The following is a 19,486-nucleotide window of genomic DNA, read 5'->3' as shown; positions in this document are numbered from 1 at the left end:
TGTGGACGGGGAAGAGAGCTCAAAAAAGCAAATCAGAATAGTTTACTCAGGGGGACAGTTAAAGAAATTGCATTTGCTAGCACAAAGTCATTTTGAGAGAGATCTTCTGTCTGCCTTTCCTGGTTTAACCCAGTCTGCTAGATCTAGAGTCTAATTTCCTTGAAGTCAATGGGAGACTTTCAGTAATACAGTGAGAATTTGGTCCTCAGATTGAAGTAACACAAATTATGTATACTATCAGTCAAAAAATCTAATTTAAGAACCATTTTTTTAGGTTGAATATTGTATTCAAACATAGACATTATCATAAAGGCCTTGGAGGGCTTGGACAGCTCCAGCCAACAGGCAGAGCCTAAGAGGTTCTGTGGAAACAGGGACAGTAAATTCCCCAAAATGAGTTTATTTGTTGGCAAAGACAGCACAATTCCCTTCTGATTTATTTCTACTTTGAAAAAGACATTCGACACCTTTCCAGTATTAAGACATTTTCATCCTTAAGTCCAAGAAGGGCTTAGAGCTACTTATGCCCAGTTACTGTACATTTCCAAAACAGTGCGGAGCCTTGGCAGGCTTCTCAACCAGCTGTGAGCCTCAAATCCACCAGAATGTGAGGAATAAAATATTTTTCCTCCCAAATTTCTGAGCAGCTGTTTCTCAGGAAAGACAATGGCCAGCTTTCAATAGATCTGCATAGCTGTTGGGCAGGAATTAGGACACAATCACTTTAACATTGCTCACAAATCCAAGGGTGTCTTCACCTGTGTAGTATAATTTTAAGAGTGATTATTCCATATCATAGAGAATATTTCTTGAGTTAAGATGAACAGGTTTTCTAGAAATGCAATAGAAATGTCTAAGGAACTGAAGATAAGCCTGTTTTCTCTCTTCATGTCAGAACCCCCTCCATATCCTTTCAATGAGTTCATTTTTGGAAACATCAAGGTTATTTCACAGACCCATAAACCTTCCAAACAAGGAACCCACAGAGCTAATTGAATTCTGGTGCTCCTCTTTCCTCTTTGGCTACATAGCTTCAGCCCTTCCTTGCACTTGCAATGGCATCCATCCTGAGCTTATGATGAGCCACATCAACTCTCATTCAAAGGAAGATATACACAGCAACAAAAGGGTTTGAGTTGCTCTGTTTTGTAGGGGGTTTTTTCTGTGTTAGATTGGCCAGGTGAATCAGCTCAGAGGGTGGTCTGACTGTCAGAGCAAGCACAGAGCAACCAGAAGTGCCTGGTTAGGGGTAGAGCTGAGGGCAGGGACAGCAGCTCCCCTTTCCAGTGGCTGTGAGGAGTTCAGCAACTCAGGTCCTCTCCTGTGATGACCCCCTTAGAAGCCTCACTTACTTCATCCACTCCCTTCAGGCTCTCACTGGACTGGAAACTGTCAAAGGTCAGACCATCCCATCCGTTTTTATTTCATTACTCTCCCCACCTCTGACATCTCTTAATTTGAAGCCACCCACGCACTCAGTTCATGTGACAGCTCCATCCACTAACATTTAACAGCTGACATTTCCCCTTAATTTGTTGATTCAGAGGCATGTTTTTATACATAGTAACACTCAGAATATTGAGCCTATTTCATGTGGGGAAAAGTCTCTCATGAAGCCCATTGATTCCCACCAGAAGATCCCTTCTAGTTAATCTGTGCCTGATACTCATCACTCTAATGCACCTTCAGGAAGTCACAGTCCACTGTCTCAATGTCCAAGGTACCCAGAGCACGACCTTCTTACTAAACCATTACATGCTGTGCCTTCCCCATTATTCTCACTTACAAACCAGAAAGAAAACCATCAAAACCCAACCAATCAACCATAAAAATCCCACAAATCTACCACATTCTAGAAACCCCCCCCAAAACCTCATCCTGGCTCTCAAATCAGCAGCAAGGATGCTTGGCTGGATTCTCGGGGCCAGCGAAGTGCCCAATAGGCAGTGGCCAAAGAAGGACTGCTCCTCCTGAACCCAAGCAGCTCTTCCAGGTGGGAGGCTCTGTGGCACAGTGCACTCCTGTGCTGCCGATTCCCTCACGTTGGCCAGAGCACACACGTGCACACCTAGGACTGTGCACTGCTGCCACTCCTTCCCAAGGACAGTCCTCCAGTAACATCAGCTAGAGCCTGCTCACCCCAAGGAGCACACTCAGGTGTTCCCTGCACAGCTGCCAGGCTAATGATGGCTCATTTTCAGGGACAAGCTCCAAGACTGCTGCTGCTGCCAAGCCCTGTCACAACAGAACACCAAGCACAGGACTCTCCCAGGTGCCTCAGCTGCATGTCCTCCTCCAGGACAACTCATGCAGCTCATGCAGGGACTTCTCTTCTGCTCTACATCCCTTCCCCACTGCATGCTCAGTCTCACGGGATCACAGTCATGCCATAGGAAGGCCAGGAAGGTCTTTGGACACTTCTGCAATGGTATCAGTGTGCAACACTTCTGGAATTCCCATGCCCTGGGCACAGGAAACACCCCTCTCTCCAGGGGCCAGGTACAGCCCCCTCCAGTCCACAGGTGGGGGTTCAGGCCCCTACCTGGGCAGGGCCTTTCCAAGGCTGCTAGGCCACTGTGTCCCCAACTGGAGGGACAGACAGGTAACCTGTAGTGCAAAAGGCTCAAACAGATGGAAAGAAAGGGATAAATTTCATCCCAAACAACCAGTATGAGGTAGATGTGCATCCCAGGCTCTTACTGTTTGCCATCTCCTACAGATCTTCTAGGTTCAGAACCCAAATGAAATTCAGGTTAGTGAAAACCTTGTTTACTTCTGCTGGGTTTGGATCAGGCCCCTCCTAGGTAAAAAACCCCAACAGTTAATGGACATGCAGCATACACGGAGCTTCCACTCCTATTAGCAGGTCTCTCTGAGACAAAACAATTTTCCATCCATGCATTAAGCCAGTCCAATACTGACATCAGCTCATTTCCATTGATCCTCATTACATAATAGTGACTTAATTCTCCACAGAATTGAATTTTCCATATGTTTGGATCTTTTGCAGTTGCTACATTACTTCCTTGTTCCCTGCTGAATTTATAATTTATTATCTCTTCGTCCTATACTTAAAATTGTGGCCTTTGCTGCAAGCAGAAATTTCTACAGACTTTTTATGGTTTTCTGATACATTTATGACATCAATTTCCTTCCATCTGAGAGACCTCCATGACAATACTGCAGTATGGACACCACTATAGATTTCAGGATTGCCACCAATTCTGGAGTGAAGTTACATTTTGTTACAACGTACATTAAGAGTAGCTAATATGGCACCCAAGATTTTAGGTACATTTGCTTTTATTTATAATTCATAAACATCAATTTTATGAGATCTGGAAGTTGTCCAAAAACCCCAACTGACTGCAAAGGTTAAAGTTTTATGGCTCTGGATGAAAATTCTCACTGCATGTGTCCCACCCAATAGGCAGAACTCTCTGTCAAGAAGTAAAACTATCATGATCTCTCAGCAGCTTCACTTGGATAACACTAACACCTTTGGTTCAGTCCTTTTGGCTGTTTCCTGGAGAACTGGAGCTCACATTTCCAATCTCTTTGAGGACACACACATTTCCAGTGCTACTCACAAGAAAACATTTTTCACATGATGCCACTGGGTAAAGCCATTAACTTTCACACTACTCTTATAGTAAAGGCAGTTCCATGCACTCAAGACAGGAGTAAATTGGAGCATGGGAACATCAAAAACACCACCAGAAACTAGAAGTACACCTGCACTGTTATGCTACAGACTGCTGGAGTTTTATTTGGGTTAGCCAAAACTGCAGAACATCTCCACGGACACAATAAGATACAACCCACTTTGTATCCCTGCAATATCCCTTTGCTTCCTTTCCAGATTCATTGAACTTATTTTCCATTTTCTTGCTAACTCTAATGCAAGAAACCTTACAAAGCTCTACCAGAGCTGTTCGCATACTTGAAGTTCACAGAAGTACTTCAGCACTTCTGTAGATTAAGCTTTGAGAGATCAATTACAATGTTGATCCAATCTGAGAATACTAGTCAGAGAGCAGGCTAAATTCACCTAACACTTTTCTTTCCATTGTCCTTTCCCATCTTATTTGTATTCACAACCACCTCCCAAATTTCAGGAGTCCAGGCGTAGGCAGTCCTGGCAAAGGAAGGCTCAGATTTCTTGTCAAATCAGCACTTTGTTCAACAAGAATACAAAAGCTGCCCTGGTAAGAAACTCAAGGAAGTTACAGGAAAGGCTACAGCATCTACAACTGCAAGAGCAGCACCCAGTCCCTGGCAATAAGGAGTCGAGACAAAGCAGGAGGGCTCATCTTGAACAGCTGAAATGGTGGGGGTGGGGCTGAGAGCAGCCCTCCAACATCTAGGAGGACACTAAGGAGAAGACCCAGCTCTGTGGACATGATTAGAAACAGGGAGGTGCCAAGTGGATATATGGGGAAAAAAATTCTCCATGAAAATTTGTTGTGGCAGGTCTGTCCTCTGAGGTTTTCAAGACCTGACAGGACAAATTCCCAAGTGAGATGATCTGAATTCAGCGTTGGCCCTGCTCTGAGCATGTGGCTGGGGTGGAGACTTTTCCAAGTCCCTTTGGAGTCGAATAGTAAAGCCTCATTAAAAACACATTCAAAAATATCCTATTGAAGAGATTGAGATTTAGGGGAAAGACAATCTAATAGAAGGATCCTCAGGCTGAAGAAGTCTTTTCTGTGGCAGGAGAGCCACTGTCCACAGTAAGACTATTAATAAAAATAAAATTAAAGCAATCATCTCCTCCTCAAGCCTTCATAGAAAGAAATTCCTTCTGCCTTCTGCAGGTCTTTGAAAATGATGTTAGTTCCTGGAAATGCATCATCAAAACAAATCATCATAATGGTATGTACAAAGGGAAGTTGAAAGAGGAAGAGAAGCATTTGATGATATCTGGGAGCTCTCAGCCCTCTCTGCTGTAGGATGGACAGCAGGTGCCATCTCCCTCCCACATACCCCAGGGTGGGAGAACCTGTGACCCTGTTCATTTCTCCCTGAGGAAGGGAAGTAATCCATCAGCCCTGCTGCACACCTGCAAGGAGTCAGTCCCTCATCCCTCACCTGCACACCCTGCCAGAGGCCGGCAGGGTGACCTGGCCGTGTCCTCAGCAGCTGCACTGAGCAGAGAGCCCTCCCAGCCACCACAGGGGTGGTCCCTGCTGCTGGCCTGCAGGCCAGCTCAGCACACCCCGAGCACCTTATTGCCCTCCAGCCACACTCTTGCCACTTTCTGTTTGCAAACCTTGAGCTTCTGCCCCATCTCCAAGCACAGTCTCTGCACTCACGTGCGCACAAGCCTGACAAATCACACAGTGATGTCACGGGGGACAGCCACTGCCTGCTGAGTGCAGGTGGGCTGTGACACTGAGAGCCAGGGTGGTTTTGGTTTGAGGACAGCAAGCAAGGTGGGGAGCTGCATCGTCAGCACATCCCCTGGTACAGACATACCGTCTCCAGTTCTCACATCACAGCACTGGCTGTTCTCTGGCATCAATCAAAATGGCTTTTTCCTTGCCATGCCAAGAAAGTAAATTATCTGACTCTTCCATTATATATATCCAACACTAATACATGCCCTTATACACCATACCCATAAGAGTAACAAGACCTCCCAATACACAAGACCTTGAAATAACTGAGGCAAGTCACTTCACTGGGAATATTCTGCATTTAGATAGGGAGAACACCAGAATATGCACACTTTTCAGACAATGGGATAAACTAGATGGCCTAAAGGATCTTTGTCTAATTTTGTCACCTCCATACCTGCAAAGCTTGGGCCACATAATCAGGCTACTATTTTGTAACAAATTCTGTGACTAGGGCTACAACACAGACAAGGAAAGCCCTTGGACTGGAAGTCCCTGCTGCCAGCCATCACTGAAGGACCTGCACACCCTCAGCATCCTGAGTGAGCCCACTTAACAGTGCTTTGGTACCCAACAGACTGGTTCCTCTCCCCAGCACACTGTTCCTGCTCCCATTGCTGCCCAGACTGTCAGCAAGCCAAACCAGCAGAAGAATAACCTGGTGAAAAGCCCGTAGCTGTCTGCTGGTGAGAAGGACAACTAATGCCAGAGATGGTGCAGGCAAGGAGCTGAGATTGTGAGGCTGAGGGCTGGGCCATCCTCCTCAGCAGAAATAAACTGTTAATATCAGGATACTTCACAAGGCAACTGTGCCAAAGAAGTCCCCACCTCCTGCATCCAGTCACCAAAAAGAACTAGGAGACATTCTGAGGCCATCTTCAGGTAGATACCCATTCGTCTGTAGCCTATAGAGCACAGACAGTAGCACAGAACAAAATTCAGGTCAGTGTCTGGATGTACAACAAAGTTGCAGAAATAATGAACACCAGTGACACTTTCCTTTCACACCGGGAATTGCCAACATCTCTCTGTGTCGAGCCAGATGTGTTTCACCACATCCCCAGGGTGCTGGCCACGCCAGCACGGCTCAGGCCGTGCATGTGGGCTGCGGCAGGCGCAGAGACCCAGCCGTGGCCCAGCTGTGTTTATTGTGTCAGCTGCAGTGCCACAAAACACAGCTGCATTGATCAGGGCCCGTCACCTGGCTCCAGATAAAAGCAGCTCAGTAGCAAGATGCTGGCCCATCCCTGCTCTGTGCAACTGGAGCCAACCCAGTGACCAAGCGGGGTCTGGCCGCGTCTGCCTTCTCATCCAGAGAGCTGTGAGAGGTGACAAAGGGGATGATGCATTGAGGCAGGGTGAAGAGGGGGCAGCATAGATAGATTATGGAGCCTGACTTGGGGCCAGGAGATCCCAATTTTCATCCTGGCCTGGTCTGAACTGTGCTGCAGGAAGTCTTTTCCCTTCCTGCTTTGTCCATGTTGCTCATTATTCGTATCTTGATAGGAATGATCTTCCCCCATCCCCAGTCCTTTCTGACTTCAGGAAAACTCTTGGCAACCAACATCAGAAGTGGTTTTTTCTCTTTTCAGAGAAGCCTCCACACTTCATTTCAGATGGCTTTTTTATGGTTTTCATTTTCACATAATATATACTATGACTGACATGTCAAAGCCATCATAGCCTAAATCTTCACATTTTATTTCTAAACTCGCTATAAAGAATTGTTTCCTGCTACTGACTGAGTCATCTCCTCTAGATCAAAGCTTCTCCTGCTCTAACTGAAACAAAATAGTTTGGTATTTGACTCTTTCATCTAGAAGCCAGTTCTGTCTGTACTAAGCAGCAACTCCCTTTACATATTCAAAATGGAACATTCTCCTTCCTTCTGTCAGTACGATGGCAGAGCAGGCCTGCACATTTGGGAATAACTGATAAAAAGCAAGTGTATGAATGAGGGAAGGCAATTGTGCAATCAAGGGCTGAAAGAAAATTTGAAATTCTAACCCAGAACCTGGGACAAGTAAACATTCTTAGGAGTGCCATTTCATCTGCAGCTGGAGAGGCTTCAGCCTAAAGGGTCAGAGAAGGTGAAGATGTCGTGGATGGATGGAGTCTGTTCTCCACTGCCAGCTCAGCACCAGGGACCTCAGATCTTGCTGAGGTGTCCACAGATGATTTGGCTGCCTGTCTCCAGTGCAGTAGAGCCTCCTCATCTTTCACAGTCCAAATAACTGTGTCTGGAGCAAGGGTCAGCTGCGTCAGCGCTATTAGCACCCGGAACTGTGAGCATGGCTGCTTGGCTAAGAAATTCCTCCTCTATCACAAATCAGCTTTCGTTATATTAAATTCAAAGGCATCTTTATCGAGTGCACCAGAAATACAGTTAAGTAATTTCTTAAGTAATGTATCAATAAAAACGGGTAAAACTTGCAGTAAACCTAATGTAAATCTTAGATCCAATCTGACCCTTGTGGTCAGCCCATTGTCTACGCTGGAATGACACAAGGAATGAATTTGGCCCTTTCTACTTTGTCTAAATGTGGGCCAAAAGACATTCATGTTCACAGGAAAAACAAGAACATATGCTGGAAACAGAGCATTTCCAACAAAAACCTCAATCAGGCATGGAAACAAAAGCAAACTGCAAAGATTTCATAGCTTATCAGGAGTGTCAGTGTGAAGTTGTCTGACCAGAGTCACATGTTAGAAGAATACCTTAAAGGAAGCATCGGAGTATCATCCAGACCTCTGCATTTCTTAATGGAGACACCGAGCAGCCAAATGATGTAAGAACGTGGAATCTGGAAGTCGTACACAACAGTCCACGGCCCTTATCCTGGTTTTGGGGCAACGCTAGTTCCAAAGAGACAGTCAACAGTCTACATTAACTGTGAGGATAGTCTGTTTTATCACCTGCACAGCACTACTAGGACACCCAACATACGATCTTCAAACCCTGTCACACAAGTAACATTCTCTGTGCTCAACACCCAGCTGTGCTCCTGGCAGCCCCTATGGCTTTGGGATTCCTGTGGGAGCTGCAACTGACCACCACAAGAATAAAAGGCTGACCATAGCTGAAATGGTATCAGCAGCAAATGAAAAAACACCCAGCACATAAGCTTAGGGGATGTCATTATTTGAGCCAAAGAATTGAAGGAAGGCTGACGTAGCCAGTCCAAAGAAATGAATGCGAAATTCCGTGCCGTTTAATACAAAATTTCAGCCAGAGTCAATCTTTGCCTCTGAGTGCTGCCCCTGCAACTCAGGTCATGCTCCAGCTTGGCTGGACTCACCAGTGGTGCCAATGTCCGACTGCTGGACATACCTGCTTTCTCCCTTCCTATGGCACCCCAGGTTTGTCAATGCAGCATTGTCCAAAGCTCGCTGCACTTATTTCTAAGTAGTACAACAAACCAAAAGAGCAATGACAGTTTTAAGAGCTCCAGTGAACTACCAGAATTAAAAATAAATCATTCTGTTTCGGGGAATGCTGAGCCTCCTGGGTCTAGAAAGCATTTGTTTCTCTTCTCAGCCAGACATGGGAATTCAGCCTTTAGGATAAAGTATGGGAATTTAGATTGCCATTTCACTTCCCCCCACTCCGCCAACTCCCACTTCAATTTCCAGAAATAGGTCTCTTCTACACTCAGAGAGCATCTGTTTGAACAACCTAATATGAAAACTACATTCACTGAAGTTAACCAGTGCAGAATGCTAACAGACATGAGCTTAAAGCAAACTGCACCCTCACCCAGGTCTGTTCTGTTTCATATATTGCCAGTTTATGCTGGCTCAGTATAAACCAGTGTAACCCACAGAAACAGATTTGATCAGTATTTTGGCAAATACAGGTGATTAAAGCAAGAGCCTGCTGAGCTGAAGATGTGACGAGCTACCACAATCCAAGTGCTCAGATGACAGACCACATTAACACAGTCTCAGGAGCTGTGGATCACGATCAGAGAGACAATTACAACACAATATCCCAGAAATCAAGAGTATATGTTAGTGTAATTAATATACTTCAAGATTGATTTACTGGTGATTTTTTCTAGAACCAGGCCTTGGAGTTCATATGGACTCAAATGTAAGCCAAACCACACTTGGAGCATTGATAATTTTCTGACACACTTTAATCAGTTACAGGGTCTGTACAGTACTTCATTACGGCAGCCAGCACCTAACAAGTCAATAATTCCTTTCAGTACTTGGAAGTCAACCTAATTTCCAGGAAGTATCATCTCACAAGGGAAACAATTTCAAAGCTGTAGCTACAGCAAATTAAACTGAAGTGGCATCTGGACAACTAAATAATATCATGAGCTAGCACTGTTCATTAGAGAAAGGTGAGAGACACCGTGCATGGATACCTGTGTATCCTGTAACATGACTAGAGGAGAAAAGATGGAATAAAGTTGAAGCAGTAATGGAAACCTGTGTTTATATAAAATAATACCATGCTTAACTCGAGTAAATAATTTACTAGTGTTGCTTTGCTCAATTTTATGGTAGCTAACTTCTATTTTCCGTCAGTAAGAAGAAACGAGACCTTTTGGTTTTGTTTTGAAGTGAGTGCATCTCCACTGTAAACCTCAGAGAATATTTCTGTTGCTCCTTAACCCATTCAGCCTTGGCGTTGCAACAGGACAGGTCGTTGTTAGCAGAAAATGGATTATATTATTAACTCTTTAGTGTTATGATTACTTAAGGTATAGACACGATTAGGTAACACTCAATTAGAAATGTCACAAGAAGTCCTCATATCTTCCTACAGCCAAAAGAGGCTGCTCTGCAGAGATAACTTGTTCCAGAGGTCACTGGAACTGTGACCACACACAGGCTGAGCATGACCAACAACCACATCCAGCTCTGACACTGCTGCTCAGGGAAGCAAGACACAAATAAGTGTGGAGTACAAATACTGCGGTGGGAGAAAACCAAAACCATCCAAAACTGTCACACACACATTTCACTGGTGACTGCACTGCTCTGGGGCACTTTCAAGTGACCATCTTTCAATGAGACAGGTGAGGTTGCTGAACTCCAAATGCACCTGCAGGCCCAGCACTGCCTACACTTACAGCCCCAGGCACCAACTGCAACGTGTCCCAGGTAAGGTGAACAACCCTCACGGACTCAAAAAATTCAGCAGAAAAAGCACGTAGCCACCATGCTGCCCAAGACTGTAGATCCCTCCAGCAGCTGATGGTGGAGCCAGGGCCAGCTCTTCTGTGGCCTTGGGCTTGGGGAGGAGGGCACCTGGACCACAGAGCAGCCAAGCTGGCCTGCCTTTGCCTGGCACCTGCAAGACCTCATGAAGTGTCACGCACAGTTTGTCTTTTAGCAAAAAGAGCTGCCTTCACCCACCTGCATGAGTACTGAATTACCAACAGGGACCAAACACCTGTCTGCGGTTGGATGATATGAATGCACATCCCACTCCTCAACTCAGATAATGACAGTAAGGTAAAGATCTAGCTTCAGCTGCTTTATAGATTGAGCTCAATTAGTCTGAGCAGTTCTCTTCTTCTTTATCATATTCCAGCAGCTACCAAGATCAGTCAGTTCTATAGCAGATGAGGAACGGTACATTACAATCCCAGCTCTCTGCCAGATTCTGCACACTCCAGGGCAATGGAGAAATCTGAAAAGTACAACAATAAAAACAGCAGAAGTTCCCACCATTCAAGATAACGTGGCACATTTTTAGAGACTACAGTAGAACACAAAGGATCCTTGAAGACACTGGATTTATACAAAGGAGACAGGACATGTTCCCCAGCCAAGCAGCTGGGATGAAGCTGCTGATGGGATGGATGGAACAGACGGCCTCCAGCTGTCACAAGCTGCTGCAGAAGTCTGGGCTTGCCACATCTCCACTTTTAAAGGCAGCCCCAATTTCCACTCTTCTGATATTTTGCTACCAGAAGTGGTGGCCACCTAACTGCTGAGACCATGTATCTGTTACCAGCAGGCACCAAAAAGCATCTCTGCATTCTACTGATTTCAGCTCGTTCACAGCAGGACCACCAGAAGTCAGAGCTGTTTGGCACTGGGGCTGTCTGGACACATACATGGGCTTATTCCAGAGATGACAAACTGACAGTGCTACTGGAAGGCTGTGGGACTGCAGCTGGCTTGGTTGCATTCCTCAGTAGAAGAAAGCTCCACGTTTCACACACACTGTTGGAGAGACTTTCAGCTAAAGCCACTAGTGACATCGTGTAACCTTGTGCAACTCAAGTTCTCTGCGAGCCAGCTCTTTTCTTCCCAAGCCTTATAGTTGTCATACTTTGCATTGACAAATAGCAATGATGAGATCTGCAGAGCGACTTTGGATCAGAGATTTCTTTGCAGATACCTTATCTCGTCTCACAGTAGCCTGCACACACACTTCCCCTCACCACCTGCCTGCCTGAGAACACATACAGACTCCAGGACAGAGATGTCCTCCTTGCAGCAGACCAAGACTTGCTCCCCATCTAACTCAGTCCAAGAAAGGGAAGGGCTCAAGCCGCAACTTGAGCATGAACTACAAGAATCTCCTGGCTCAGACCCACCTTCTTCAAAGCACTGCTGCCAAAGTGTTATGCAAACTTCTTCAAAAAGCATCCCAACTGCTTAGTTGCCCACCTCTACACCCCAAACTCAGTGCCAACTCTGGAAAGCCTCATTAATTATTTGCAAGATTGGGAATCTAAAGATACTTTAAAAAAGATTCAGTCTCCTAAGACACAAAAGCAAGTGAAAAAACACGTGCATCACATCAGTGATGGGGGTGGCTACTGCTCCTGGTTATCTCTGGAGGAGATCCCTACACTCAGAAATAAGAAGCCCACAGGCTACACTGCCAGCTAAGACTTGTGGATCCCTATTTCTCAGGCTTTTTCTATGACTTGTGCTATACTTTTATCCTAAGAAAATCCAAAGGGGAAAAAATCTTCATGCAACACAGAGCACAGTCCACCCAAGGAGGGGAAATACCGGCTTTTATTAAATTGCAAGTGGCCAAGTTATGTTATGTGGGAATTTCAGTCTGATCCCATAATTCTGAGATATTTACTTCCAGACAGAGCTGTTTATAACCAAAGACAATGTTACCATACACCAAACCATCCTGAGACTTGCTTTCTATGGAATTTTGCCCAGGAAGAAAGGAATAGGTCAGTGAGGGCGGAGGGAATGTACTTCAATAAGTCTCAGCCCTTGTCTTTTGAACTTCAGACCAACCCAGCACATCTCCCAGGCCTTCCCTCACAGCATCCTGCTACACTGTGGGTCCTGCACTGACCTCCACTCCTGCACCCCAGCTCATGGTAGCAATGGGGAGCCGATCTCCCCCCGTAGCAGGAACTACCCTACTCACCTCCTCCAGTGACAGCTGCCCTCCCACCCAGCCTGGCCCACCAGCCTCAAGCCAAACCGCTCCCAGTGGTGCCAGCCCTGGTTCTTCTCTCTATGGGCTGTGGCTGGAGCAAGAAGCCGGATTTGGACCAAGGGCTCGGCCCCACAGAAGGGGCGCGTGCAGGCACAGAGCCAGCACTGCTTTGCTGCAGCTTCTCAAAGGGCTTGGCTCCTCTGGCCACCCTTAGCAACTTGTGTTTGTTTTGGAGGCTTTTCCCTCCTAAAGCTCTGTTCCCTGGGTTTAAGTGAATTTAGTATTTTTATTTTTTTAAAAAATAAGAACTTTGGGTACTGGAAGATCAGCATCTTCCTACTGAACGCTTCTAAACAGATTTCTCTTTTGTGAACTTTTACAGACATTCCTCCAGTTCACACAAGGTTTTTAATCACGCACTGTAGCACACGGCAAGAACTTCCCAAATTTAACCCCTCTTCTTCACATTGCAGCACAGCTCTTGCAATTGAAATGCCTTCTCTCAGCTACTACCAGGGAACTTGCCTGCTCAGTAACACTTCTTCCCTATCCAGACCCACAACAGAGCCATATAAGTGGCTCCAGCCCAGAAACGGGCTGTATTGGCACCTCCACTAGCAGCTCTTTGGGGCAAGGCCCTGTCAGACACATCTCTGACCCACTGAGCCGTGCTGACAGGTTGCAGCACAGACTGGACCAGTCTGTCTTGTCTGTTGATCTGAGAGAAAAGCACAAATGACTCAGCTTCTAAGATGAAGTAAACAATAATATGCAGGTCATCAAACTGGCTGTGTGACTGCAGGATCCCAATTTACTTGCTGGGTCTGGATCTGTGCTTCAGCCAGGCAGCTTCAGACAGGAACACCTATGCCCTAGGTGCACATGCTCTGCATCATCTTTAATGATAGGTGCACCTCTTATTTTTGGTTCCCCAAGATGTCCACTACAGCTCTGGGCTCTCCAGTTGCTATTGCCTGAAGATGCACTTCCCTGCCTTAGATGAATCCTTCCTTTCCAGAGGGTACAGCAAATTAGAGTTTACAAAGACTTCTTAACAGAACAGCATTCCTAATTTCCCTGACCCTGGCAGGATGGTTGCAAGCATAGCACTGACCATTGGTTAAGGAGCTTGGGATTCAGGTCCTGGATTTACCATAAAACCTTAAGGGATTCAGTTGAGTCACTAAATCCTTCATATGTGCTGTATGTTGAGATGGAAACATTGAGGAGTAAGTATGCAGCTGAGCAGGCATCCAGAACTCAGATTTAAAAGCCTTGTGGTGCTTTGCTGTGCAGACCTGCAGAGCCTGGGTGACACGAGCTTCCCAGTTGCCTGCTTGCTCCCAGTCCATCGTTGCTGCTGGGAGCTGAAAGAGCCAGCCATGTGTCTAAATAAAGCAGTACAAGCATTTTTGCATAGACGCTCCCTGTGTTCCTGGGCTGTGGGTGTTCAATGAAAGCGATCAGTGACAACCCACGAACAATAAACTCATTCACACGGTACCTCCGGCCCCAGCCCAGCCCAGCACACGGAGCCCACGGCAGGGAGTGGAGAAGGTGTGTGAAGGAAGGGCAGCAAGACTGACTTACACACTAGAAGATACCACAAGGGTAAAGGCTCATGCCCTGCCAGGAGCACTCCAAAAGCAGATGCCCAAAGGCTCAGAGCTTGTGAGCTAGCTTTTATCCTTTTTTTTTTTTTTCAGGAAGAAAGCTTCTTTCCTAGATTCAGGAGCAGGGCTCTTGGCAATTTTTGGTAGTTATACAGATGGAGCAGAGACCCCAGAACAGCAGGGCTACAGGGGTATTGTCCCACTGCTCTTCATTGCATGGATCCCTGCCCCTTACTTGCAAGAGATGAAGCAAAACCCAGTGACCATTTTGGGGATAGCAAAAGGAGCACCCCAAACCTGGCAGTTACACACACACACCCCAAAGGCCACCACTGCTCATCAAATGAAGCCAGCATCCCTCCAGCCTCATGCTCATCTGCAGTGAGCCTGTCCTGGTGTGGAGAGCCCTAGAGAGCCTCATTTGTGCCCAATACAAATCAGAGCATCCTCATATGCCCTGTTTAAATAAGAAACGCAGCTGTGCTAGAAGGGACAGAAATACTACACTGGCACAGGTGACAGTGTGTAGGATGATTTGGAAGGGTGGAGATGGCAGATGTATAATTGAGTCAGGCTGTGGTTTCAGTTACATAAAAAGGTTTCATGTCCTCAATCCCTGCAGAGTAAATAACTGCACTCTTGCTGCCTATTCCCCAGCAGAACGTGGAGAGTGTGCTCCATTCTCCAAAACCAATCAGGGTCACTCTCACAGAAGTGAGAGTTACTGTATACTTTACGAGGTTATGCATGACATTAATTTTCATCTGCATTTAAAAGAATGCTCAGCCTGGCAGCTGAAAGTTGTACTGGATTTGGCACAGAGCAGTACATTGCCCTGCTTTCTCCAGTTGCCACACCAAGACAATGAGCTAAACACAACAGCTGTGTGGATGATCAGCTAAGGATAAACCACATATGTCTGTACAGAGACATGGGATCATGTTCATATGAATCAATCCATTTCCGACTCTGATTAACAAGAGTTTATAAAGGGCCTCAGATTGCTACCAGGCCAGGGCTCATATCTTTTATTTATGTCTTCACTTTGCAGTTTAATCCCAAGCATATCTATCCCCGTATTTGCAATAACTTGTTAAAAAGAACATGTGCCGAAGCCTCAAACAGACTCGCCTCTCTTTCCCCTCCCAGTTAAAACATGTTAACTAGCAAGAAAACACTCCTTCTTTCTACCAAGTCTCTATTTTAATCCTTATCAACACTAAACTGTTGGCCTCTGTTAAGAAGACAACCTCTCCTCCATGGGCAAACAACGCTCATCTCTGTGGGGGAGCACTGCAAACACTACTGAAGACCCAGCGATAAGAGATATGAAACTTGTATCTTTGCTCAACAGAGATAGTAAAACATGAATGCCAAACACCTTTCTTTGAAGAACTGAGCTGCAAGTTGCTCTGATTTCCACTACAGAGCTCTAACACATTAAAAATACAATAATAATCTTACAAATCTCTCAAGGCTCACACCACTTGACATTTTAGACTATGAGCATAGGGCTGCATCACAGGGAATCACTTGTGACTGCGGTGTCAAGGGCTCGGTCTGAGAGGACTTGAAGGGATGGCAGATAGATAAAGGTGCCACCAACATACCCCTCATCAGTAACAGTGCTTTCAGCACATCTTCCCCTCCAGGAGTCTGGAGATGGCTGGTCATGGACCAGCCAGCCATGTCTGACAAGCATGGCAAGGAGTAGGCAAGAAGCCATAGTGCCCCTGTAACAGGGAGCACAAGATGGGACAGCTGCCATATGCAAAGTCAAAGCACATGGGAAGGAAGTGAGAGAACATTTGCAGAAAACAGAGGAGGAGCAAGAGATGAGCAGCTCTGTCGTTTTCACTACACAGCTGTGGGTACAGTGACCGCCCCCACTCACAGCTGCCCTCTGCAGGTCTCCCTCTTGTCCCCTTGGGCTGTTGGGTCTGGTGCTCCTTTATGCCTCACATATACTTCCTAATCACAGAGAGAAGATGAATTTTTAAATAGCGTCTTCACCAACAGAAGGCACTCTTTAGAGTGGCCTGACAGAAAAATCCCTACTGCATGTGAAGATCATCCTTCAGAGCTTAAACAGCCTAACAAGAGTCAAGACACAGTGTCTTCCTGTGCAGCTGGCCTTGCAACCTCATTTGTAGTCACTGGGAAAGGAAGCCCATTCCCAGGAGAGTTTCACAATTCCTTCTTCACTTCCTACCATGCAAGTCCAACAGCCCAAGCGATTCCCACTCCACTGGTATCACCCTGCCAGCCACCAGACCCAGCTTCCCATCCCACCTGGCCCTGCACGCTCCACCCATCCAGATTCCTGTGGCTGCTTCACTTGCCATTGACATAGGAGAGACACCTCCTGCACATGCCAGGTTAGAGTCCAGATTAATGCACATCCCTGCCTGTGTTTAAAGGAAAGAAATGCTGCTGTTTTGCTGATGCTTGCAAGCTTAATTTCTTAAGTAATAGGAGAGATCTTGCAGTCAAATTCCTGCTCCCCAAACAACAGGCTGTTGTTCATTGCACAACAGCCCTGTTTGAGTCCGTGCACCTCTATCATTACAGGATTTCTCTGCACAAGCACTCTGCCTGGCTCATGGCAAGGATGAAGACTTCCTGAACCATGGCAGCAATGAGTTATCCCCACCAGAACAGACACATATCCCCCTGTGCTTATTAATAACAACTCACTCCTCTGCCTTCTCCACCTGCTCCTCAGGGCTCCCAATTCCCACATGTTCTCCTCCAGCCCAGCCCAGCCCAGCCCTTCCCCTGCACCTCACCAGCTCCAAGTGAGTCCAGTTACACCTCCCACCCACTAACCAAGCTGTGGCCACTACCTGTGGCTGCCCCCCAGGGCTGGTGATGCCTTGGTGCCTCATTAACACCCCCCCCCCCTCCCATGCTCCCAGACTCGTTACCACTCACACAAAAAGCACTGGCAAGGCTCCGCGATCAGTTGGGGTCGTTATTCATTACACATGTGCAGAACACATCCCTGCTGCTCTGAGGGAGCAGTGTGCATATTTAGAAAGACAATATACAAAACATAGCTGAATCCTAATGAATCTACTGCTTTACTACTGGAACTGAATGGAATTGGGCAGACCCTGCCAACAGGAGGAAAAAAAAATAAAAGACTACACAATATTTGACTTGTAATATAATCTTTAGCATCGCTTTTGCAGTACGTTACTATTGTGCTTATCAGGCGTGTAAAGTATAAATTATAAGGAAGAAAAGGACCAAAATGCAACAGGCAGCACAGTGCCAGCCCTGTCAGAATACTAAAGTCAAAAAAACACAGTCCTGGCAAAAATTAACTTCGCACAAATAAAGTCCCCACCAGAGCAGGATTAAGGAACAAGGGCTATTAGTTCAGATGCATCTACTACGTCTAACCAAACCTTCCTGGTTTGATGGTAACAAGTCCAAATGAGGTCAGGCAGGAATGCATCTGTTTAGTACCAAGTTCCATACTTAAATGTTCGAGCTCCATGAGGAGAACAGCCGTTACAAGGAGAATCACATTTCCTCTCAACAGGTAAAATTTACTGCAAACTTCCTCGGTGCTACACAAGTGCTGGATTCGCCTCCTCCAGGTGAAGTTTTTATGCACCAGCAGGAGCAGAAATCACAGAGCACCCAAACGCATCTGAGCGCCACCTGCCCGGGCATCTCGCCCCACCTCCTCCCTCCTCAGCTGGCAAGGAGCGCTCAGGTTTGAGAAGTGTCCAAGAGTGCCCATAGCAGCACAGACCCGAGATGCGCCAATCTCGGTGATTACGACTAAGCGGCATCACAGAGGAAGCGCCAGAGCCATTGATTGTGGGGAAATAAATGGGCTGTGGGTGACAGCCAGCCTAGATGAGACCTGCCAGGGAGAAAGCTAGGAGCTGCTCGCCTACCCTCTCCCTAACCACCAAAACTATTTGCGTTTAGACAACAGGACACTCAATGTCGTGCCTGTTCAGTCTGGGAGGGTGGGAAGTCCGCGTAGATGAGCGGTTTAGGGCGAAAGACGGAGCGGGCAATGTCAGACAACTGAGTGGCTGCAGAAAACGCAACAAGACGCTGCTTTTAAGTGACAAAAAAAGGTCCCGATCTGTGAATCGGGTAAAACGCGAAGTTTCTCCACATTTCCCTCCCTCCCTGCCCGCTGCCCGGGACAGGTACGCAGGGACTTCACATCCCCAGGCGGGACCTGTCCGCGCTGCCCCGCACCTTCCCCGCCGCTCCCGCCCCCCGGCCTCACTCGCAGGGACCGCTCCCCCTCCATCCCCGAGCTGACCCCGGCCCCACTTGCGGGGACCCCGATCCCTGGCCCCACTTGCGGAGACTGCCTCCCCCGGGAGCCGGCTCCCGTTCCTACTCTCTCTCCTCCTCCTCGGATCCAGACCCTCTCCCTCGTCGCCCGGTCCCATTCGCGGGACAACCCCTCCCCGGCCCCCGGAACTGCGCTCGGGCTTCACTCGCGGGGACCCCTTTTTCTCGCAGCTGATCCCGGTCCCACTCTCGGGAAACATCCCCTCGGGAGCTGCCCCCCGCCCGCCACATCCCACCACCGTCGCGGTTTCCCACTCGAGGGAACAACAGGGTCAATGGGTCTGTCACCCCCCCAGGACCACCACACCTCTCCCTCTCCAGCGTCGCCCCCGCAGGTCCCCGATACCCCCCGGCGGGCCCCGCGGGACACGGACACGCGTGACGTCCCCGTCCCCTCACCTTTGTATTTCTCCATGGGGGTGCAGCGGGGCCGTAGCCCAGCGGCTCCCGAGGGCTCCGGGACACGGCACTGCCTGCGCTCGGCTCCGCTCCGCTCCCGTATCCTCCTGTTCCAGCAGCGCCGGCTCCCCCGGCCGGCCCGGGCCGCCCCGCCCGCGCCGCCGCCCCGCCCCGGAGCCGCGGAGCTGGCCGGGATCGACGCTCCGGGGTGGGAGCCGGTCCTGGGGCTGGGATGGAGAGCTGGCACTGGGGGGCGGACCCTCTCCGTCGGCCGGTCCCGGGGAGCGGAGCCGGGCTGGGGCCGGTGGCAGGAGAGGAGAGCCCCGGTTGCCGGGCTGAGCCCGTGGGTGGCTCCTGGG

General features: G+C 47.7%; 1 protein-coding gene across 4 annotated transcripts in view; it reads right to left on the bottom strand.

The window, feature by feature from the left end:
* Window positions 1–19,269, bottom strand: part of AFAP1L2 (actin filament associated protein 1 like 2) — a 71,260-nt gene extending 51,991 nt beyond the window's left edge. For all 4 annotated transcript variants that reach the window (XM_027692190.1, XM_027692192.1, XM_027692193.1 and 1 more), the window contains exon 1: window positions 19,128–19,269. In XM_027692190.1, coding sequence (XP_027547991.1) covers window positions 19,128–19,143 — 16 coding nt within the window. In that variant the 5' untranslated portion in view covers window positions 19,144–19,269. The remainder of the gene's footprint in view (window positions 1–19,127) is intronic.
* Between the last annotated feature and the right edge of the window lie 217 nt (window positions 19,270–19,486).

Source organism: Neopelma chrysocephalum, unplaced genomic scaffold, assembly GCF_003984885.1.
Source record: "Neopelma chrysocephalum unplaced genomic scaffold, ASM398488v2 Primary Assembly neopelma1_85, whole genome shotgun sequence".
Lineage (NCBI taxonomy): Eukaryota > Metazoa > Chordata > Aves > Passeriformes > Pipridae > Neopelma > Neopelma chrysocephalum.
Note: the sequence above shows the minus strand (reverse complement) of the source record. Positions and strands in the feature narration are given on the sequence as shown.